We start from the raw sequence: 22,508 nt of genomic DNA, 5'->3' as shown, positions 1-22,508 counted from the left end.
CTGTGGCTGGCATCTTCAGAGGATCTCAGAATGCAGAATAATTCACTTTCAATCCACTTTCACAATTGTTTGCAAGTGGATTTTACTATTCCGCACAGTAAAATCCAGCTGCAAAGTGCATTGAAAGTGGACTAAAAGTGCATTATTGTGCAGAAGGGGCCTGAGACTTCCATTCTTCTGAAGTCGGTAAAAATGAGTACCCAGCTTGCTGGTAAACCACCCTGGAAACCAAGTCTGCCTAGTAAACGTGATGTGACATCACACTATGTGTCAGTAATGACCTGGAGTGTTTACCTTTTTATATGCATAATGAAATTCACTTCCAGGACTGTAACGCGCCACTGTTCTGTTTTGATTTTTCAGAAATCACCACACTGGGAAATGCCGATGTTCCCTGTGAGTGGAGCTACCATGCAGCGTACCGCCTTGCTTGAGTTTGTCCTGACAAGTCTGTGGCTCTCTGTTGGTAAGTAAATCTGATTCCCTCGCTCAGTTAAGAATCCCTTAGAACGTAACGGTTCCTTGACACACAAGGTTGCCATCTGAGTTGCTACCCGTGCCCCTAGGATCCCGCAGGTCACCGTATCCGCTTCTCATCTCCATTTGACATGATTCTGGTGTGTACTAGATTTGTTTCCCCACTCCTACATCCCAGCTAGGTGATCTTAGGTCAGTCACAGTTTGTTCAGAACTCTCTCAGCCCCACCTGTCTCACAGGGTGTCTGTTGTGGGGAGAGGAAGGGAAAGGGTTTGTAAGCTGCTTTGAGATTCATAAGAACATAAGAAAGAGCCTGCTGGATCAGATCAGAGTCCAGCTAGTCCAGCACTCTGCTACTCACAGTGGCCCACCAGGTGCCTTTGGGAGCTCACATGCAGGAGGTGAAAGCAATGGCCTTCTGCTGCTGCTGCTGCTCCCGAGCACCTGATCAAGGAGGATCAAGATTGGGAGCCATAGATCGACTTCTCCTCCATAAATCTGTCCAAGCCCCTTTTACAGCTATCCAGGTGAGTGGCCATCACCACCTCCTGGGGCAGCATATTCCAAACACCAATCACATGCTGCGTGAAAAAAAAATGTTTCCTTTTATTTGTCCTAATTCTTCCCCCCAGCATTTTCAATGGATGCCCCTGTCAGGACCAAGCCTGTCAGGGCTTAGATGTCTTGCTGTGTGGGAATTGCAAATGTTTTCCTGTAAATGCTTTCCTGTTTCCCTCTTCCCTCCCTGGCAACCTCCTGGCGCCAGCTCATCTGCAAGAAGGTGTGAACGGTTCCCAGATTCTTTGAAGCTCTGTAGTGCAAATGTTGTAGAAACTGTAAGGGACATTTGGTGTGGGGCAAAACCGGGGTGGGTGGGTGGGTTTGAAGGATATAGTTCCTGGATCTAAGCTCTCTAGCTTAGATCCAGCTTTCTATTGTTGCTCTACGCGTTGTAAGAAATAAACTGCTTTAGGACTTTCCTACGGTCTCTGTTAGTTCCACATTCGAGAGTCTGATAGCCCCCTGGTTCCTTATTCCTTTTGGTTAAGAAAAGCAGAGTAGGGATGGAAGAAATGAGGCATGGTACAGCCCAATCTCCAAGGTCACCCAGAAAGCCGCCATGGCAGAGTGGTGTTTCAAACCTAGGGGCTCCTAGAACCTAGTCCAATATTCTAACCATTCTAACCATTCTAACCACTACAGCACACTGCCCAGAACTGCTGTCAGAATAAGGAACATCAACACTACCCATCATACAGTGTGGGAAAAACACCCTACAAGGAAATGCGCAGCTCTTTTTACAGATCATTTTAGAACACCGGCTGTTTGTTTTACTCTGGTGGATGCTCTGGCTTCCAAACTGACCTACCCACAGAGAACCAGGAGCGTTTTATGGGACAATATCAGCTAAGCCATATTGAGACAAACCCTTGACTGTAAAGGGACATCATAAAGGCATTACAGTAATCTAGTTTTTCCTCAAACTTTTAAAACTTCCCCAAACACTAAAGTTACCATCTCAGGGCGCGGCCTGACGTTTCCCCAGAATTAGAGTTGACTCCGTGTCGTCATGGGTTCTTCAAATGTTTTCTTCTCAGGTGCCCAAGAGAATATCCACTGGGAAATTCAGCGTTACGACGGTTGGTACAACAACCTCATGTATCACAGTCACAGTTCGACAGGTAAGAGGAGGAGGGCAAAGCTCTGAGGCCTATAATGCTATTGGAAAGGCCACCACGGAGACCCTCGGTTGGGTATATGACACGCAGGTAGCCTTGTTAGTTCAGTGGGTCATTGAGAAGCAAAATCTTTATGGGAAATGGAGGCCTTGAAGGCTAAATGTAATCTGGCAATGCAGGGGAGGCGCCCAGAAGGGAATACCTATAAACCAGTGATGACAAACCTTTTCGAGACCGAGTGCCCAAATTGCAACCCAAACCCCACTTATTTATCACAAAGTGCCAACCCAACAATCTAACCTGAATGCTGAGGTTTTAGTTTAGAAAAAAACGGTTGGCTCCCACTTCCTCTGCCCCACCCGCTCGAGCAGGGGCCAGCCTGCTCTAGTCTCCAGCAAGTCCCACGCGCACCGCTCTGTGCTTCTCTAGCATCTCTGCCTCCTCTGTGCCCCCCCCCCTCGGGCAGCAGCCACCCGGAGCACAGGCACCAAGCCCGCCAGCCAAGTCCTCCCTGCTCACCGCGGTGCGCGCACGTTGTGCTCAGTGGCACAGGTCAGTTTAGATGTGTGGGGGTGTGTGTGTGTGATTTTCCACCCCCCACATGATGAACTCTGTGTGCGCGTGCCCACAAAGAGGGCTCTGAGTGCCACCACTGGCACCCGTGCCATAGGTTCGCCATCACTGCTATAAACCATGAACAGAACCCAACGGAACATGGCTGGGATTATTTGTCCTTGTTTTTACCCTATCTCACAAACAAGATTCTTTGAAGAGATTATTCCTAATAAAGACAATATTCAGTTGGGGCACACACACACACACCCCCACACACACTGTGATGGAGAAAATTACACTCCCAGAATTTTACTTTCTTTATCTCCCTTAAAGAAGAAGAATCCCCCGTTTCAGGGCTGGAATGTATCCACGCGACTCAAGAAACACTCCCTTCTTTCAGATATCTCTGTTTTTAAGCCCCTGGCACTCTTCGTGTTGGTTGTGAAAAGTGCTGTCACGTTGCAGCCAATGGAGGGTGACTCTGTAGGGTTTTCGAGGCACGAGTAAAACAGAGGTGGTTTGCCATTCCCTATCACGAACAACCTTGATGGTCTTCCATCCAAACACTAATGAGAGCCCACTCTGGTTAGATTCCAAGACTTGACCCCATTGGGCTAGCCTCGGCCACAGGTTAGGGCACCCTTAACGCCATAAGAACATAAGAACATAAGAACAAGCCAGCTGGATCAGACCAGAGTCCATCTAGTCCAGCTCTCTGCTACTTGCAGTGGCCCACCAGGTGCCTTTGGGAGCTCACATGCAGGAGGTGAAAGCAATGGCCTTCTGCTGCTGCCGCTGCTCCCAAGCACCTGGTCTGCTAAGGCATTTGAATCTGAGATCAAGGAGGGTCAAGATTGGGAGCCATACATCGACTTCTCCTCCATAAATCTGTCCAAGCCCCTTTTAAAGCTATCCAGGTGAGTGGCCATCACCACCTCCTGTGGCAGCATCTTCCAAACACCAAACGTCCCCTGCTTCTTAACACGTTGATTCCCTGCTTCTAGGATCCCGGTTTTCACGCCTGCTGCCGGCCAACTATGCAGACGGTGTCTACCAAGCCCTGCAGGAACCGGCCGTCCCCAACGCACGCGAGCTCAGCAACCTGATCGCACAAGGCCAATCGGGGTTGCCCTCCCACGACAACCGAACTGTTCTTGGCGTCTTCTTTGGTAAGCTAGCCGTGGGTGTCCCACTTTAACCAGTTTCTACAAAGAGTCATATGAAGGGCGTCCCCATCCTTAACAGAGGACAGAACTGCTTGTTGTAATTCAGGTATTTGTCTTCATGCCAAACACCTGAGCAATGGGGCGTCCTGTGGTCCATATTCTGTTCTTCTGCCTTCATTTCCAATTCAGGCTGTTTTTCCAGACAAAGCAGAAGTCTTTTCCTTGCACAGGTGTCAAACTCATGGCCCTCCAGATGTTCCTGAACTACAATTCCCATCAGCCCTTGCCAGTATAGCCAATGCTCATGTCGGGAGGGACTGATGGGAATTGTAGTTCATGAACATCTGGAGGGCCGCAAGTTTGACACCCCTGCACGCCTCTTGAGCATCTTTAATGCAGATGGCATGGGATGGAACCCGGAGATCTTCTGCAAGGGAAACAAGCATCCTGCCAGCCAGCTGTGGCCGGTCCCTTCAAAGCTGTCTGGGAATACATTTATTGTAGTAAAATGCCTCTTTTCTCTTGGTCTCAATAGTAGCTGCCTCCGGATCTCAACTGCAGTATTTAGGGCCAAGCGACACATGGGGGATGGAGGTCTTTTACATCACTGGTTGCCTGATCCTTTTAACTGGAATGCCTGGGACTGAACTGCCTCCGTATCACACAGATACTCAACCATTGAGCCAGGGGGTCTCAGAACAAAGTATTTCCCATCACCTAAGTCCCGTGGTGGCGAACCTTTGGCACTCCAGATGTTATGGACTACAATTCCCATCAGCCCCTGCCAGCATGGTGGGGTGGGGGGGGGGGGGGGTGGGGGGGGGGGGGGGTGGGGGGGGGGGGGGGTGGGGGGGGGGGGGGGTGGGGGGGGGGGGGGGTGGGGGGGGGGGGGGGTGGGGGGGGGGGGGGGTGGGGGGGGGGGGGGGTGGGGGGGGGGGGGGGTGGGGGGGGGGGGGGGTGGGGGGGGGGGGGGGTGGGGGGGGGGGGGGGTGGGGGGGGGGGGGGGTGGGGGGGGGGGGGGGTGGGGGGGGGGGGGGGTGGGGGGGGGGGGGGGTGGGGGGGGGGGGGGGTGGGGGGGGGGGGGGGTGGGGGGGGGGGGGGGTGGGGGGGGGGGGGGGTGGGGGGGGGGGGGGGTGGGGGGGGGGGGGGGTGGGGGGGGGGGGGGGTGGGGGGGGGGGGGGGTGGGGGGGGGGGGGGGTGGGGGGGGGGGGGGGTGGGGGGGGGGGGGGGTGGGGGGGGGGGGGGGTGGGGGGGGGGGGGGGTGGGGGGGGGGGGGGGTGGGGGGGGGGGGGGGTGGGGGGGGGGGGGGGTGGGGGGGGGGGGGGGTGGGGGGGGGGGGGGGTGGGGGGGGGGGGGGGTGGGGGGGGGGGGGGGTGGGGGGGGGGGGGGGTGGGGGGGGGGGGGGGTGGGGGGGGGGGGGGGTGGGGGGGGGGGGGGGTGGGGGGGGGGGGGGGTGGGGGGGGGGGGGGGTGGGGGGGGGGGGGGGTGGGGGGGGGGGGGGGTGGGGGGGGGGGGGGGTGGGGGGGGGGGGGGGTGGGGGGGGGGGGGGGTGGGGGGGGGGGGGGGTGGGGGGGGGGGGGGGTGGGGGGGGGGGGGGGTGGGGGGGGGGGGGGGTGGGGGGGGGGGGGGGTGGGGGGGGGGGGGGGTGGGGGGGGGGGGGGGTGGGGGGGGGGGGGGGTGGGGGGGGGGGGGGGTGGGGGGGGGGGGGGGTGGGGGGGGGGGGGGGTGGGGGGGGGGGGGGGTGGGGGGGGGGGGGGGTGGGGGGGGGGGGGGGTGGGGGGGGGGGGGGGTGGGGGGGGGGGGGGGTGGGGGGGGGGGGGGGTGGGGGGGGGGGGGGGTGGGGGGGGGGGGGGGTGGGGGGGGGGGGGGGTGGGGGGGGGGGGGGGTGGGGGGGGGGGGGGGTGGGGGGGGGGGGGGGTGGGGGGGGGGGGGGGTGGGGGGGGGGGGGGGTGGGGGGGGGGGGGGGTGGGGGGGGGGGGGGGTGGGGGGGGGGGGGGGTGGGGGGGGGGGGGGGTGGGGGGGGGGGGGGGTGGGGGGGGGGGGGGGTGGGGGGGGGGGGGGGTGGGGGGGGGGGGGGGTGGGGGGGGGGGGGGGTGGGGGGGGGGGGGGGTGGGGGGGGGGGGGGGTGGGGGGGGGGGGGGGTGGGGGGGGGGGGGGGTGGGGGGGGGGGGGGGTGGGGGGGGGGGGGGGTGGGGGGGGGGGGGGGTGGGGGGGGGGGGGGGTGGGGGGGGGGGGGGGTGGGGGGGGGGGGGGGTGGGGGGGGGGGGGGGTGGGGGGGGGGGGGGGTGGGGGGGGGGGGGGGTGGGGGGGGGGGGGGGTGGGGGGGGGGGGGGGTGGGGGGGGGGGGGGGTGGGGGGGGGGGGGGGTGGGGGGGGGGGGGGGTGGGGGGGGGGGGGGGTGGGGGGGGGGGGGGGTGGGGGGGGGGGGGGGTGGGGGGGGGGGGGGGTGGGGGGGGGGGGGGGTGGGGGGGGGGGGGGGTGGGGGGGGGGGGGGGTGGGGGGGGGGGGGGGTGGGGGGGGGGGGGGGTGGGGGGGGGGGGGGGTGGGGGGGGGGGGGGGTGGGGGGGGGGGGGGGTGGGGGGGGGGGGGGGTGGGGGGGGGGGGGGGTGGGGGGGGGGGGGGGTGGGGGGGGGGGGGGGTGGGGGGGGGGGGGGGTGGGGGGGGGGGGGGGTGGGGGGGGGGGGGGGTGGGGGGGGGGGGGGGTGGGGGGGGGGGGGGGTGGGGGGGGGGGGGGGTGGGGGGGGGGGGGGGTGGGGGGGGGGGGGGGTGGGGGGGGGGGGGGGTGGGGGGGGGGGGGGGTGGGGGGGGGGGGGGGTGGGGGGGGGGGGGGGTGGGGGGGGGGGGGGGTGGGGGGGGGGGGGGGTGGGGGGGGGGGGGGGTGGGGGGGGGGGGGGGTGGGGGGGGGGGGGGGTGGGGGGGGGGGGGGGTGGGGGGGGGGGGGGGTGGGGGGGGGGGGGGGTGGGGGGGGGGGGGGGTGGGGGGGGGGGGGGGTGGGGGGGGGGGGGGGTGGGGGGGGGGGGGGGTGGGGGGGGGGGGGGGTGGGGGGGGGGGGGGGTGGGGGGGGGGGGGGGTGGGGGGGGGGGGGGGTGGGGGGGGGGGGGGGTGGGGGGGGGGGGGGGTGGGGGGGGGGGGGGGTGGGGGGGGGGGGGGGTGGGGGGGGGGGGGGGTGGGGGGGGGGGGGGGTGGGGGGGGGGGGGGGTGGGGGGGGGGGGGGGTGGGGGGGGGGGGGGGTGGGGGGGGGGGGGGGTGGGGGGGGGGGGGGGTGGGGGGGGGGGGGGGTGGGGGGGGGGGGGGGTGGGGGGGGGGGGGGGTGGGGGGGGGGGGGGGTGGGGGGGGGGGGGGGTGGGGGGGGGGGGGGGTGGGGGGGGGGGGGGGTGGGGGGGGGGGGGGGTGGGGGGGGGGGGGGGTGGGGGGGGGGGGGGGTGGGGGGGGGGGGGGGTGGGGGGGGGGGGGGGTGGGGGGGGGGGGGGGTGGGGGGGGGGGGGGGTGGGGGGGGGGGGGGGTGGGGGGGGGGGGGGGTGGGGGGGGGGGGGGGTGGGGGGGGGGGGGGGTGGGGGGGGGGGGGGGTGGGGGGGGGGGGGGGTGGGGGGGGGGGGGGGTGGGGGGGGGGGGGGGTGGGGGGGGGGGGGGGTGGGGGGGGGGGGGGGTGGGGGGGGGGGGGGGTGGGGGGGGGGGGGGGTGGGGGGGGGGGGGGGTGGGGGGGGGGGGGGGTGGGGGGGGGGGGGGGTGGGGGGGGGGGGGGGTGGGGGGGGGGGGGGGTGGGGGGGGGGGGGGGTGGGGGGGGGGGGGGGTGGGGGGGGGGGGGGGTGGGGGGGGGGGGGGGTGGGGGGGGGGGGGGGTGGGGGGGGGGGGGGGTGGGGGGGGGGGGGGGTGGGGGGGGGGGGGGGTGGGGGGGGGGGGGGGTGGGGGGGGGGGGGGGTGGGGGGGGGGGGGGGTGGGGGGGGGGGGGGGTGGGGGGGGGGGGGGGTGGGGGGGGGGGGGGGTGGGGGGGGGGGGGGGTGGGGGGGGGGGGGGGTGGGGGGGGGGGGGGGTGGGGGGGGGGGGGGGTGGGGGGGGGGGGGGGTGGGGGGGGGGGGGGGTGGGGGGGGGGGGGGGTGGGGGGGGGGGGGGGTGGGGGGGGGGGGGGGTGGGGGGGGGGGGGGGTGGGGGGGGGGGGGGGTGGGGGGGGGGGGGGGTGGGGGGGGGGGGGGGTGGGGGGGGGGGGGGGTGGGGGGGGGGGGGGGTGGGGGGGGGGGGGGGTGGGGGGGGGGGGGGGTGGGGGGGGGGGGGGGTGGGGGGGGGGGGGGGTGGGGGGGGGGGGGGGTGGGGGGGGGGGGGGGTGGGGGGGGGGGGGGGTGGGGGGGGGGGGGGGTGGGGGGGGGGGGGGGTGGGGGGGGGGGGGGGTGGGGGGGGGGGGGGGTGGGGGGGGGGGGGGGTGGGGGGGGGGGGGGGTGGGGGGGGGGGGGGGTGGGGGGGGGGGGGGGTGGGGGGGGGGGGGGGTGGGGGGGGGGGGGGGTGGGGGGGGGGGGGGGTGGGGGGGGGGGGGGGTGGGGGGGGGGGGGGGTGGGGGGGGGGGGGGGTGGGGGGGGGGGGGGGTGGGGGGGGGGGGGGGTGGGGGGGGGGGGGGGTGGGGGGGGGGGGGGGTGGGGGGGGGGGGGGGTGGGGGGGGGGGGGGGTGGGGGGGGGGGGGGGTGGGGGGGGGGGGGGGTGGGGGGGGGGGGGGGTGGGGGGGGGGGGGGGTGGGGGGGGGGGGGGGTGGGGGGGGGGGGGGGTGGGGGGGGGGGGGGGTGGGGGGGGGGGGGGGTGGGGGGGGGGGGGGGTGGGGGGGGGGGGGGGTGGGGGGGGGGGGGGGTGGGGGGGGGGGGGGGTGGGGGGGGGGGGGGGTGGGGGGGGGGGGGGGTGGGGGGGGGGGGGGGTGGGGGGGGGGGGGGGTGGGGGGGGGGGGGGGTGGGGGGGGGGGGGGGTGGGGGGGGGGGGGGGTGGGGGGGGGGGGGGGTGGGGGGGGGGGGGGGTGGGGGGGGGGGGGGGTGGGGGGGGGGGGGGGTGGGGGGGGGGGGGGGTGGGGGGGGGGGGGGGTGGGGGGGGGGGGGGGTGGGGGGGGGGGGGGGTGGGGGGGGGGGGGGGTGGGGGGGGGGGGGGGTGGGGGGGGGGGGGGGTGGGGGGGGGGGGGGGTGGGGGGGGGGGGGGGTGGGGGGGGGGGGGGGTGGGGGGGGGGGGGGGTGGGGGGGGGGGGGGGTGGGGGGGGGGGGGGGTGGGGGGGGGGGGGGGTGGGGGGGGGGGGGGGTGGGGGGGGGGGGGGGTGGGGGGGGGGGGGGGTGGGGGGGGGGGGGGGTGGGGGGGGGGGGGGGTGGGGGGGGGGGGGGGTGGGGGGGGGGGGGGGTGGGGGGGGGGGGGGGTGGGGGGGGGGGGGGGTGGGGGGGGGGGGGGGTGGGGGGGGGGGGGGGTGGGGGGGGGGGGGGGTGGGGGGGGGGGGGGGTGGGGGGGGGGGGGGGTGGGGGGGGGGGGGGGTGGGGGGGGGGGGGGGTGGGGGGGGGGGGGGGTGGGGGGGGGGGGGGGTGGGGGGGGGGGGGGGTGGGGGGGGGGGGGGGTGGGGGGGGGGGGGGGTGGGGGGGGGGGGGGGTGGGGGGGGGGGGGGGTGGGGGGGGGGGGGGGTGGGGGGGGGGGGGGGTGGGGGGGGGGGGGGGTGGGGGGGGGGGGGGGTGGGGGGGGGGGGGGGTGGGGGGGGGGGGGGGTGGGGGGGGGGGGGGGTGGGGGGGGGGGGGGGTGGGGGGGGGGGGGGGTGGGGGGGGGGGGGGGTGGGGGGGGGGGGGGGTGGGGGGGGGGGGGGGTGGGGGGGGGGGGGGGTGGGGGGGGGGGGGGGTGGGGGGGGGGGGGGGTGGGGGGGGGGGGGGGTGGGGGGGGGGGGGGGTGGGGGGGGGGGGGGGTGGGGGGGGGGGGGGGTGGGGGGGGGGGGGGGTGGGGGGGGGGGGGGGTGGGGGGGGGGGGGGGTGGGGGGGGGGGGGGGTGGGGGGGGGGGGGGGTGGGGGGGGGGGGGGGTGGGGGGGGGGGGGGGTGGGGGGGGGGGGGGGTGGGGGGGGGGGGGGGTGGGGGGGGGGGGGGGTGGGGGGGGGGGGGGGTGGGGGGGGGGGGGGGTGGGGGGGGGGGGGGGTGGGGGGGGGGGGGGGTGGGGGGGGGGGGGGGTGGGGGGGGGGGGGGGTGGGGGGGGGGGGGGGTGGGGGGGGGGGGGGGTGGGGGGGGGGGGGGGTGGGGGGGGGGGGGGGTGGGGGGGGGGGGGGGTGGGGGGGGGGGGGGGTGGGGGGGGGGGGGGGTGGGGGGGGGGGGGGGTGGGGGGGGGGGGGGGTGGGGGGGGGGGGGGGTGGGGGGGGGGGGGGGTGGGGGGGGGGGGGGGTGGGGGGGGGGGGGGGTGGGGGGGGGGGGGGGTGGGGGGGGGGGGGGGTGGGGGGGGGGGGGGGTGGGGGGGGGGGGGGGTGGGGGGGGGGGGGGGTGGGGGGGGGGGGGGGTGGGGGGGGGGGGGGGTGGGGGGGGGGGGGGGTGGGGGGGGGGGGGGGTGGGGGGGGGGGGGGGTGGGGGGGGGGGGGGGTGGGGGGGGGGGGGGGTGGGGGGGGGGGGGGGTGGGGGGGGGGGGGGGTGGGGGGGGGGGGGGGTGGGGGGGGGGGGGGGTGGGGGGGGGGGGGGGTGGGGGGGGGGGGGGGTGGGGGGGGGGGGGGGTGGGGGGGGGGGGGGGTGGGGGGGGGGGGGGGTGGGGGGGGGGGGGGGTGGGGGGGGGGGGGGGTGGGGGGGGGGGGGGGTGGGGGGGGGGGGGGGTGGGGGGGGGGGGGGGTGGGGGGGGGGGGGGGTGGGGGGGGGGGGGGGTGGGGGGGGGGGGGGGTGGGGGGGGGGGGGGGTGGGGGGGGGGGGGGGTGGGGGGGGGGGGGGGTGGGGGGGGGGGGGGGTGGGGGGGGGGGGGGGTGGGGGGGGGGGGGGGTGGGGGGGGGGGGGGGTGGGGGGGGGGGGGGGTGGGGGGGGGGGGGGGTGGGGGGGGGGGGGGGTGGGGGGGGGGGGGGGTGGGGGGGGGGGGGGGTGGGGGGGGGGGGGGGTGGGGGGGGGGGGGGGTGGGGGGGGGGGGGGGTGGGGGGGGGGGGGGGTGGGGGGGGGGGGGGGTGGGGGGGGGGGGGGGTGGGGGGGGGGGGGGGTGGGGGGGGGGGGGGGTGGGGGGGGGGGGGGGTGGGGGGGGGGGGGGGTGGGGGGGGGGGGGGGTGGGGGGGGGGGGGGGTGGGGGGGGGGGGGGGTGGGGGGGGGGGGGGGTGGGGGGGGGGGGGGGTGGGGGGGGGGGGGGGTGGGGGGGGGGGGGGGTGGGGGGGGGGGGGGGTGGGGGGGGGGGGGGGTGGGGGGGGGGGGGGGTGGGGGGGGGGGGGGGTGGGGGGGGGGGGGGGTGGGGGGGGGGGGGGGTGGGGGGGGGGGGGGGTGGGGGGGGGGGGGGGTGGGGGGGGGGGGGGGTGGGGGGGGGGGGGGGTGGGGGGGGGGGGGGGTGGGGGGGGGGGGGGGTGGGGGGGGGGGGGGGTGGGGGGGGGGGGGGGTGGGGGGGGGGGGGGGTGGGGGGGGGGGGGGGTGGGGGGGGGGGGGGGTGGGGGGGGGGGGGGGTGGGGGGGGGGGGGGGTGGGGGGGGGGGGGGGTGGGGGGGGGGGGGGGTGGGGGGGGGGGGGGGTGGGGGGGGGGGGGGGTGGGGGGGGGGGGGGGTGGGGGGGGGGGGGGGTGGGGGGGGGGGGGGGTGGGGGGGGGGGGGGGTGGGGGGGGGGGGGGGTGGGGGGGGGGGGGGGTGGGGGGGGGGGGGGGTGGGGGGGGGGGGGGGTGGGGGGGGGGGGGGGTGGGGGGGGGGGGGGGTGGGGGGGGGGGGGGGTGGGGGGGGGGGGGGGTGGGGGGGGGGGGGGGTGGGGGGGGGGGGGGGTGGGGGGGGGGGGGGGTGGGGGGGGGGGGGGGTGGGGGGGGGGGGGGGTGGGGGGGGGGGGGGGTGGGGGGGGGGGGGGGTGGGGGGGGGGGGGGGTGGGGGGGGGGGGGGGTGGGGGGGGGGGGGGGTGGGGGGGGGGGGGGGTGGGGGGGGGGGGGGGTGGGGGGGGGGGGGGGTGGGGGGGGGGGGGGGTGGGGGGGGGGGGGGGTGGGGGGGGGGGGGGGTGGGGGGGGGGGGGGGTGGGGGGGGGGGGGGGTGGGGGGGGGGGGGGGTGGGGGGGGGGGGGGGTGGGGGGGGGGGGGGGTGGGGGGGGGGGGGGGTGGGGGGGGGGGGGGGTGGGGGGGGGGGGGGGTGGGGGGGGGGGGGGGTGGGGGGGGGGGGGGGTGGGGGGGGGGGGGGGTGGGGGGGGGGGGGGGTGGGGGGGGGGGGGGGTGGGGGGGGGGGGGGGTGGGGGGGGGGGGGGGTGGGGGGGGGGGGGGGTGGGGGGGGGGGGGGGTGGGGGGGGGGGGGGGTGGGGGGGGGGGGGGGTGGGGGGGGGGGGGGGTGGGGGGGGGGGGGGGTGGGGGGGGGGGGGGGTGGGGGGGGGGGGGGGTGGGGGGGGGGGGGGGTGGGGGGGGGGGGGGGTGGGGGGGGGGGGGGGTGGGGGGGGGGGGGGGTGGGGGGGGGGGGGGGTGGGGGGGGGGGGGGGTGGGGGGGGGGGGGGGTGGGGGGGGGGGGGGGTGGGGGGGGGGGGGGGTGGGGGGGGGGGGGGGTGGGGGGGGGGGGGGGTGGGGGGGGGGGGGGGTGGGGGGGGGGGGGGGTGGGGGGGGGGGGGGGTGGGGGGGGGGGGGGGTGGGGGGGGGGGGGGGTGGGGGGGGGGGGGGGTGGGGGGGGGGGGGGGTGGGGGGGGGGGGGGGTGGGGGGGGGGGGGGGTGGGGGGGGGGGGGGGTGGGGGGGGGGGGGGGTGGGGGGGGGGGGGGGTGGGGGGGGGGGGGGGTGGGGGGGGGGGGGGGTGGGGGGGGGGGGGGGTGGGGGGGGGGGGGGGTGGGGGGGGGGGGGGGTGGGGGGGGGGGGGGGTGGGGGGGGGGGGGGGTGGGGGGGGGGGGGGGTGGGGGGGGGGGGGGGTGGGGGGGGGGGGGGGTGGGGGGGGGGGGGGGTGGGGGGGGGGGGGGGTGGGGGGGGGGGGGGGTGGGGGGGGGGGGGGGTGGGGGGGGGGGGGGGTGGGGGGGGGGGGGGGTGGGGGGGGGGGGGGGTGGGGGGGGGGGGGGGTGGGGGGGGGGGGGGGTGGGGGGGGGGGGGGGTGGGGGGGGGGGGGGGTGGGGGGGGGGGGGGGTGGGGGGGGGGGGGGGTGGGGGGGGGGGGGGGTGGGGGGGGGGGGGGGTGGGGGGGGGGGGGGGTGGGGGGGGGGGGGGGTGGGGGGGGGGGGGGGTGGGGGGGGGGGGGGGTGGGGGGGGGGGGGGGTGGGGGGGGGGGGGGGTGGGGGGGGGGGGGGGTGGGGGGGGGGGGGGGTGGGGGGGGGGGGGGGTGGGGGGGGGGGGGGGTGGGGGGGGGGGGGGGTGGGGGGGGGGGGGGGTGGGGGGGGGGGGGGGTGGGGGGGGGGGGGGGTGGGGGGGGGGGGGGGTGGGGGGGGGGGGGGGTGGGGGGGGGGGGGGGTGGGGGGGGGGGGGGGTGGGGGGGGGGGGGGGTGGGGGGGGGGGGGGGTGGGGGGGGGGGGGGGTGGGGGGGGGGGGGGGTGGGGGGGGGGGGGGGTGGGGGGGGGGGGGGGTGGGGGGGGGGGGGGGTGGGGGGGGGGGGGGGTGGGGGGGGGGGGGGGTGGGGGGGGGGGGGGGTGGGGGGGGGGGGGGGTGGGGGGGGGGGGGGGTGGGGGGGGGGGGGGGTGGGGGGGGGGGGGGGTGGGGGGGGGGGGGGGTGGGGGGGGGGGGGGGTGGGGGGGGGGGGGGGTGGGGGGGGGGGGGGGTGGGGGGGGGGGGGGGTGGGGGGGGGGGGGGGTGGGGGGGGGGGGGGGTGGGGGGGGGGGGGGGTGGGGGGGGGGGGGGGTGGGGGGGGGGGGGGGTGGGGGGGGGGGGGGGTGGGGGGGGGGGGGGGTGGGGGGGGGGGGGGGTGGGGGGGGGGGGGGGTGGGGGGGGGGGGGGGTGGGGGGGGGGGGGGGTGGGGGGGGGGGGGGGTGGGGGGGGGGGGGGGTGGGGGGGGGGGGGGGTGGGGGGGGGGGGGGGTGGGGGGGGGGGGGGGTGGGGGGGGGGGGGGGTGGGGGGGGGGGGGGGTGGGGGGGGGGGGGGGTGGGGGGGGGGGGGGGTGGGGGGGGGGGGGGGTGGGGGGGGGGGGGGGTGGGGGGGGGGGGGGGTGGGGGGGGGGGGGGGTGGGGGGGGGGGGGGGTGGGGGGGGGGGGGGGTGGGGGGGGGGGGGGGTGGGGGGGGGGGGGGGTGGGGGGGGGGGGGGGTGGGGGGGGGGGGGGGTGGGGGGGGGGGGGGGTGGGGGGGGGGGGGGGTGGGGGGGGGGGGGGGTGGGGGGGGGGGGGGGTGGGGGGGGGGGGGGGTGGGGGGGGGGGGGGGTGGGGGGGGGGGGGGGTGGGGGGGGGGGGGGGTGGGGGGGGGGGGGGGTGGGGGGGGGGGGGGGTGGGGGGGGGGGGGGGTGGGGGGGGGGGGGGGTGGGGGGGGGGGGGGGTGGGGGGGGGGGGGGGTGGGGGGGGGGGGGGGTGGGGGGGGGGGGGGGTGGGGGGGGGGGGGGGTGGGGGGGGGGGGGGGTGGGGGGGGGGGGGGGTGGGGGGGGGGGGGGGTGGGGGGGGGGGGGGGTGGGGGGGGGGGGGGGTGGGGGGGGGGGGGGGTGGGGGGGGGGGGGGGTGGGGGGGGGGGGGGGTGGGGGGGGGGGGGGGTGGGGGGGGGGGGGGGTGGGGGGGGGGGGGGGTGGGGGGGGGGGGGGGTGGGGGGGGGGGGGGGTGGGGGGGGGGGGGGGTGGGGGGGGGGGGGGGTGGGGGGGGGGGGGGGTGGGGGGGGGGGGGGGTGGGGGGGGGGGGGGGTGGGGGGGGGGGGGGGTGGGGGGGGGGGGGGGTGGGGGGGGGGGGGGGTGGGGGGGGGGGGGGGTGGGGGGGGGGGGGGGTGGGGGGGGGGGGGGGTGGGGGGGGGGGGGGGTGGGGGGGGGGGGGGGTGGGGGGGGGGGGGGGTGGGGGGGGGGGGGGGTGGGGGGGGGGGGGGGTGGGGGGGGGGGGGGGTGGGGGGGGGGGGGGGTGGGGGGGGGGGGGGGTGGGGGGGGGGGGGGGTGGGGGGGGGGGGGGGTGGGGGGGGGGGGGGGTGGGGGGGGGGGGGGGTGGGGGGGGGGGGGGGTGGGGGGGGGGGGGGGTGGGGGGGGGGGGGGGTGGGGGGGGGGGGGGGTGGGGGGGGGGGGGGGTGGGGGGGGGGGGGGGTGGGGGGGGGGGGGGGTGGGGGGGGGGGGGGGTGGGGGGGGGGGGGGGTGGGGGGGGGGGGGGGTGGGGGGGGGGGGGGGTGGGGGGGGGGGGGGGTGGGGGGGGGGGGGGGTGGGGGGGGGGGGGGGTGGGGGGGGGGGGGGGTGGGGGGGGGGGGGGGTGGGGGGGGGGGGGGGTGGGGGGGGGGGGGGGTGGGGGGGGGGGGGGGTGGGGGGGGGGGGGGGTGGGGGGGGGGGGGGGTGGGGGGGGGGGGGGGTGGGGGGGGGGGGGGGTGGGGGGGGGGGGGGGTGGGGGGGGGGGGGGGTGGGGGGGGGGGGGGGTGGGGGGGGGGGGGGGTGGGGGGGGGGGGGGGTGGGGGGGGGGGGGGGTGGGGGGGGGGGGGGGTGGGGGGGGGGGGGGGTGGGGGGGGGGGGGGGTGGGGGGGGGGGGGGGTGGGGGGGGGGGGGGGTGGGGGGGGGGGGGGGTGGGGGGGGGGGGGGGTGGGGGGGGGGGGGGGTGGGGGGGGGGGGGGGTGGGGGGGGGGGGGGGTGGGGGGGGGGGGGGGTGGGGGGGGGGGGGGGTGGGGGGGGGGGGGGGTGGGGGGGGGGGGGGGTGGGGGGGGGGGGGGGTGGGGGGGGGGGGGGGTGGGGGGGGGGGGGGGTGGGGGGGGGGGGGGGTGGGGGGGGGGGGGGGTGGGGGGGGGGGGGGGTGGGGGGGGGGGGGGGTGGGGGGGGGGGGGGGTGGGGGGGGGGGGGGGTGGGGGGGGGGGGGGGTGGGGGGGGGGGGGGGTGGGGGGGGGGGGGGGTGGGGGGGGGGGGGGGTGGGGGGGGGGGGGGGTGGGGGGGGGGGGGGGTGGGGGGGGGGGGGGGTGGGGGGGGGGGGGGGTGGGGGGGGGGGGGGGTGGGGGGGGGGGGGGGTGGGGGGGGGGGGGGGTGGGGGGGGGGGGGGGTGGGGGGGGGGGGGGGTGGGGGGGGGGGGGGGTGGGGGGGGGGGGGGGTGGGGGGGGGGGGGGGTGGGGGGGGGGGGGGGTGGGGGGGGGGGGGGGTGGGGGGGGGGGGGGGTGGGGGGGGGGGGGGGTGGGGGGGGGGGGGGGTGGGGGGGGGGGGGGGTGGGGGGGGGGGGGGGTGGGGGGGGGGGGGGGTGGGGGGGGGGGGGGGTGGGGGGGGGGGGGGGTGGGGGGGGGGGGGGGTGGGGGGGGGGGGGGGTGGGGGGGGGGGGGGGTGGGGGGGGGGGGGGGTGGGGGGGGGGGGGGGTGGGGGGGGGGGGGGGTGGGGGGGGGGGGGGGTGGGGGGGGGGGGGGGTGGGGGGGGGGGGGGGTGGGGGGGGGGGGGGGTGGGGGGGGGGGGGGGTGGGGGGGGGGGGGGGTGGGGGGGGGGGGGGGTGGGGGGGGGGGGGGGTGGGGGGGGGGGGGGGTGGGGGGGGGGGGGGGTGGGGGGGGGGGGGGGTGGGGGGGGGGGGGGGTGGGGGGGGGGGGGGGTGGGGGGGGGGGGGGGTGGGGGGGGGGGGGGGTGGGGGGGGGGGGGGGTGGGGGGGGGGGGGGGTGGGGGGGGGGGGGGGTGGGGGGGGGGGGGGGTGGGGGGGGGGGGGGGTGGGGGGGGGGGGGGGTGGGGGGGGGGGGGGGTGGGGGGGGGGGGGGGTGGGGGGGGGGGGGGGTGGGGGGGGGGGGGGGTGGGGGGGGGGGGGGGTGGGGGGGGGGGGGGGTGGGGGGGGGGGGGGGTGGGGGGGGGGGGGGGTGGGGGGGGGGGGGGGTGGGGGGGGGGGGGGGTGGGGGGGGGGGGGGGTGGGGGGGGGGGGGGGTGGGGGGGGGGGGGGGTGGGGGGGGGGGGGGGTGGGGGGGGGGGGGGGTGGGGGGGGGGGGGGGTGGGGGGGGGGGGGGGTGGGGGGGGGGGGGGGTGGGGGGGGGGGGGGGTGGGGGGGGGGGGGGGTGGGGGGGGGGGGGGGTGGGGGGGGGGGGGGGTGGGGGGGGGGGGGGGTGGGGGGGGGGGGGGGTGGGGGGGGGGGGGGGTGGGGGGGGGGGGGGGTGGGGGGGGGGGGGGGTGGGGGGGGGGGGGGGTGGGGGGGGGGGGGGGTGGGGGGGGGGGGGGGTGGGGGGGGGGGGGGGTGGGGGGGGGGGGGGGTGGGGGGGGGGGGGGGTGGGGGGGGGGGGGGGTGGGGGGGGGGGGGGGTGGGGGGGGGGGGGGGTGGGGGGGGGGGGGGGTGGGGGGGGGGGGGGGTGGGGGGGGGGGGGGGTGGGGGGGGGGGGGGGTGGGGGGGGGGGGGGGTGGGGGGGGGGGGGGGTGGGGGGGGGGGGGGGTGGGGGGGGGGGGGGGTGGGGGGGGGGGGGGGTGGGGGGGGGGGGGGGTGGGGGGGGGGGGGGGTGGGGGGGGGGGGGGGTGGGGGGGGGGGGGGGTGGGGGGGGGGGGGGGTGGGGGGGGGGGGGGGTGGGGGGGGGGGGGGGTGGGGGGGGGGGGGGGTGGGGGGGGGGGGGGGTGGGGGGGGGGGGGGGTGGGGGGGGGGGGGGGTGGGGGGGGGGGGGGGTGGGGGGGGGGGGGGGTGGGGGGGGGGGGGGGTGGGGGGGGGGGGGGGTGGGGGGGGGGGGGGGTGGGGGGGGGGGGGGGTGGGGGGGGGGGGGGGTGGGGGGGGGGGGGGGTGGGGGGGGGGGGGGGTGGGGGGGGGGGGGGGTGGGGGGGGGGGGGGGTGGGGGGGGGGGGGGGTGGGGGGGGGGGGGGGTGGGGGGGGGGGGGGGTGGGGGGGGGGGGGGGTGGGGGGGGGGGGGGGTGGGGGGGGGGGGGGGTGGGGGGGGGGGGGGGTGGGGGGGGGGGGGGGTGGGGGGGGGGGGGGGTGGGGGGGGGGGGGGGTGGGGGGGGGGGGGGGTGGGGGGGGGGGGGGGTGGGGGGGGGGGGGGGTGGGGGGGGGGGGGGGTGGGGGGGGGGGGGGGTGGGGGGGGGGGGGGGTGGGGGGGGGGGGGGGTGGGGGGGGGGGGGGGTGGGGGGGGGGGGGGGTGGGGGGGGGGGGGGGTGGGGGGGGGGGGGGGTGGGGGGGGGGGGGGGTGGGGGGGGGGGGGGGTGGGGGGGGGGGGGGGTGGGGGGGGGGGGGGGTGGGGGGGGGGGGGGGTGGGGGGGGGGGGGGGTGGGGGGGGGGGGGGGTGGGGGGGGGGGGGGGTGGGGGGGGGGGGGGGTGGGGGGGGGGGGGGGTGGGGGGGGGGGGGGGTGGGGGGGGGGGGGGGTGGGGGGGGGGGGGGGTGGGGGGGGGGGGGGGTGGGGGGGGGGGGGGGTGGGGGGGGGGGGGGGTGGGGGGGGGGGGGGGTGGGGGGGGGGGGGGGTGGGGGGGGGGGGGGGTGGGGGGGGGGGGGGGTGGGGGGGGGGGGGGGTGGGGGGGGGGGGGGGTGGGGGGGGGGGGGGGTGGGGGGGGGGGGGGGTGGGGGGGGGGGGGGGTGGGGGGGGGGGGGGGTGGGGGGGGGGGGGGGTGGGGGGGGGGGGGGGTGGGGGGGGGGGGGGGTGGGGGGGGGGGGGGGTGGGGGGGGGGGGGGGTGGGGGGGGGGGGGGGTGGGGGGGGGGGGGGGTGGGGGGGGGGGGGGGTGGGGGGGGGGGGGGGTGGGGGGGGGGGGGGGTGGGGGGGGGGGGGGGTGGGGGGGGGGGGGGGTGGGGGGGGGGGGGGGTGGGGGGGGGGGGGGGTGGGGGGGGGGGGGGGTGGGGGGGGGGGGGGGTGGGGGGGGGGGGGGGTGGGGGGGGGGGGGGGTGGGGGGGGGGGGGGGTGGGGGGGGGGGGGGGTGGGGGGGGGGGGGGGTGGGGGGGGGGGGGGGTGGGGGGGGGGGGGGGTGGGGGGGGGGGGGGGTGGGGGGGGGGGGGGGTGGGGGGGGGGGGGGGTGGGGGGGGGGGGGGGTGGGGGGGGGGGGGGGTGGGGGGGGGGGGGGGTGGGGGGGGGGGGGGGTGGGGGGGGGGGGGGGTGGGGGGGGGGGGGGGTGGGGGGGGGGGGGGGTGGGGGGGGGGGGGGGTGGGGGGGGGGGGGGGTGGGGGGGGGGGGGGGTGGGGGGGGGGGGGGGTGGGGGGGGGGGGGGGTGGGGGGGGGGGGGGGTGGGGGGGGGGGGGGGTGGGGGGGGGGGGGGGTGGGGGGGGGGGGGGGTGGGGGGGGGGGGGGGTGGGGGGGGGGGGGGGTGGGGGGGGGGGGGGGTGGGGGGGGGGGGGGGTGGGGGGGGGGGGGGGTGGGGGGGGGGGGGGGTGGGGGGGGGGGGGGGTGGGGGGGGGGGGGGGTGGGGGGGGGGGGGGGTGGGGGGGGGGGGGGGTGGGGGGGGGGGGGGGTGGGGGGGGGGGGGGGTGGGGGGGGGGGGGGGTGGGGGGGGGGGGGGGTGGGGGGGGGGGGGGGTGGGGGGGGGGGGGGGTGGGGGGGGGGGGGGGTGGGGGGGGGGGGGGGTGGGGGGGGGGGGGGGTGGGGGGGGGGGGGGGTGGGGGGGGGGGGGGGTGGGGGGGGGGGGGGGTGGGGGGGGGGGGGGGTGGGGGGGGGGGGGGGTGGGGGGGGGGGGGGGTGGGGGGGGGGGGGGGTGGGGGGGGGGGGGGGTGGGGGGGGGGGGGGGTGGGGGGGGGGGGGGGTGGGGGGGGGGGGGGGTGGGGGGGGGGGGGGGTGGGGGGGGGGGGGGGTGGGGGGGGGGGGGGGTGGGGGGGGGGGGGGGTGGGGGGGGGGGGGGGTGGGGGGGGGGGGGGGTGGGGGGGGGGGGGGGTGGGGGGGGGGGGGGGTGGGGGGGGGGGGGGGTGGGGGGGGGGGGGGGTGGGGGGGGGGGGGGGTGGGGGGGGGGGGGGGTGGGGGGGGGGGGGGGTGGGGGGGGGGGGGGGTGGGGGGGGGGGGGGGTGGGGGGGGGGGGGGGTGGGGGGGGGGGGGGGTGGGGGGGGGGGGGGGTGGGGGGGGGGGGGGGTGGGGGGGGGGGGGGGTGGGGGGGGGGGGGGGTGGGGGGGGGGGGGGGTGGGGGGGGGGGGGGGTGGGGGGGGGGGGGGGTGGGGGGGGGGGGGGGTGGGGGGGGGGGGGGGTGGGGGGGGGGGGGGGTGGGGGGGGGGGGGGGTGGGGGGGGGGGGGGGTGGGGGGGGGGGGGGGTGGGGGGGGGGGGGGGTGGGGGGGGGGGGGGGTGGGGGGGGGGGGGGGTGGGGGGGGGGGGGGGTGGGGGGGGGGGGGGGTGGGGGGGGGGGGGGGTGGGGGGGGGGGGGGGTGGGGGGGGGGGGGGGTGGGGGGGGGGGGGGGTGGGGGGGGGGGGGGGTGGGGGGGGGGGGGGGTGGGGGGGGGGGGGGGTGGGGGGGGGGGGGGGTGGGGGGGGGGGGGGGTGGGGGGGGGGGGGGGTGGGGGGGGGGGGGGGTGGGGGGGGGGGGGGGTGGGGGGGGGGGGGGGTGGGGGGGGGGGGGGGTGGGGGGGGGGGGGGGTGGGGGGGGGGGGGGGTGGGGGGGGGGGGGGGTGGGGGGGGGGGGGGGTGGGGGGGGGGGGGGGTGGGGGGGGGGGGGGGTGGGGGGGGGGGGGGGTGGGGGGGGGGGGGGGTGGGGGGGGGGGGGGGTGGGGGGGGGGGGGGGTGGGGGGGGGGGGGGGTGGGGGGGGGGGGGGGTGGGGGGGGGGGGGGGTGGGGGGGGGGGGGGGTGGGGGGGGGGGGGGGTGGGGGGGGGGGGGGGTGGGGGGGGGGGGGGGTGGGGGGGGGGGGGGGTGGGGGGGGGGGGGGGTGGGGGGGGGGGGGGGTGGGGGGGGGGGGGGGTGGGGGGGGGGGGGGGTGGGGGGGGGGGGGGGTGGGGGGGGGGGGGGGTGGGGGGGGGGGGGGGTGGGGGGGGGGGGGGGTGGGGGGGGGGGGGGGTGGGGGGGGGGGGGGGTGGGGGGGGGGGGGGGTGGGGGGGGGGGGGGGTGGGGGGGGGGGGGGGTGGGGGGGGGGGGGGGTGGGGGGGGGGGGGGGTGGGGGGGGGGGGGGGTGGGGGGGGGGGGGGGTGGGGGGGGGGGGGGGTGGGGGGGGGGGGGGGTGGGGGGGGGGGGGGGTGGGGGGGGGGGGGGGTGGGGGGGGGGGGGGGTGGGGGGGGGGGGGGGTGGGGGGGGGGGGGGGTGGGGGGGGGGGGGGGTGGGGGGGGGGGGGGGTGGGGGGGGGGGGGGGTGGGGGGGGGGGGGGGTGGGGGGGGGGGGGGGTGGGGGGGGGGGGGGGTGGGGGGGGGGGGGGGTGGGGGGGGGGGGGGGTGGGGGGGGGGGGGGGTGGGGGGGGGGGGGGGTGGGGGGGGGGGGGGGTGGGGGGGGGGGGGGGTGGGGGGGGGGGGGGGTGGGGGGGGGGGGGGGTGGGGGGGGGGGGGGGTGGGGGGGGGGGGGGGTGGGGGGGGGGGGGGGTGGGGGGGGGGGGGGGTGGGGGGGGGGGGGGGTGGGGGGGGGGGGGGGTGGGGGGGGGGGGGGGTGGGGGGGGGGGGGGGTGGGGGGGGGGGGGGGTGGGGGGGGGGGGGGGTGGGGGGGGGGGGGGGTGGGGGGGGGGGGGGGTGGGGGGGGGGGGGGGTGGGGGGGGGGGGGGGTGGGGGGGGGGGGGGGTGGGGGGGGGGGGGGGTGGGGGGGGGGGGGGGTGGGGGGGGGGGGGGGTGGGGGGGGGGGGGGGTGGGGGGGGGGGGGGGTGGGGGGGGGGGGGGGTGGGGGGGGGGGGGGGTGGGGGGGGGGGGGGGTGGGGGGGGGGGGGGGTGGGGGGGGGGGGGGGTGGGGGGGGGGGGGGGTGGGGGGGGGGGGGGGTGGGGGGGGGGGGGGGTGGGGGGGGGGGGGGGTGGGGGGGGGGGGGGGTGGGGGGGGGGGGGGGTGGGGGGGGGGGGGGGTGGGGGGGGGGGGGGGTGGGGGGGGGGGGGGGTGGGGGGGGGGGGGGGTGGGGGGGGGGGGGGGTGGGGGGGGGGGGGGGTGGGGGGGGGGGGGGGTGGGGGGGGGGGGGGGTGGGGGGGGGGGGGGGTGGGGGGGGGGGGGGGTGGGGGGGGGGGGGGGTGGGGGGGGGGGGGGGTGGGGGGGGGGGGGGGTGGGGGGGGGGGGGGGTGGGGGGGGGGGGGGGTGGGGGGGGGGGGGGGTGGGGGGGGGGGGGGGTGGGGGGGGGGGGGGGTGGGGGGGGGGGGGGGTGGGGGGGGGGGGGGGTGGGGGGGGGGGGGGGTGGGGGGGGGGGGGGGTGGGGGGGGGGGGGGGTGGGGGGGGGGGGGGGTGGGGGGGGGGGGGGGTGGGGGGGGGGGGGGGTGGGGGGGGGGGGGGGTGGGGGGGGGGGGGGGTGGGGGGGGGGGGGGGTGGGGGGGGGGGGGGGTGGGGGGGGGGGGGGGTGGGGGGGGGGGGGGGTGGGGGGGGGGGGGGGTGGGGGGGGGGGGGGGTGGGGGGGGGGGGGGGTGGGGGGGGGGGGGGGTGGGGGGGGGGGGGGGTGGGGGGGGGGGGGGGTGGGGGGG

At 84.5% G+C, this 22,508-nt stretch overlaps 1 protein-coding gene across 1 annotated transcript in view; it reads left to right on the top strand.

Moving 5' to 3' along the window:
- Positions 1 to 366: 366 nt before the first annotated feature.
- Positions 367 to 22,508, top strand: part of LOC125424641 (dual oxidase 2-like) — a 54,551-nt gene continuing 32,409 nt past the window's right edge. Inside the window, exons 1-4 of the mRNA XM_048482045.1 lie at positions 367 to 466; positions 2,077 to 2,160; positions 3,717 to 3,881; positions 4,414 to 4,607. Coding sequence (XP_048338002.1) covers positions 382 to 466; positions 2,077 to 2,160; positions 3,717 to 3,881; positions 4,414 to 4,607 — 528 coding nt within the window. The 5' untranslated portion in view covers positions 367 to 381. The remainder of the gene's footprint in view (positions 467 to 2,076; positions 2,161 to 3,716; positions 3,882 to 4,413; positions 4,608 to 22,508) is intronic.

Source organism: Sphaerodactylus townsendi, linkage group LG17 (assembly GCF_021028975.2).
Source record: "Sphaerodactylus townsendi isolate TG3544 linkage group LG17, MPM_Stown_v2.3, whole genome shotgun sequence".
Classification (NCBI taxonomy): domain Eukaryota; kingdom Metazoa; phylum Chordata; class Lepidosauria; order Squamata; family Sphaerodactylidae; genus Sphaerodactylus; species Sphaerodactylus townsendi.
This window is presented reverse-complemented; position numbering and strand designations above follow the sequence as displayed.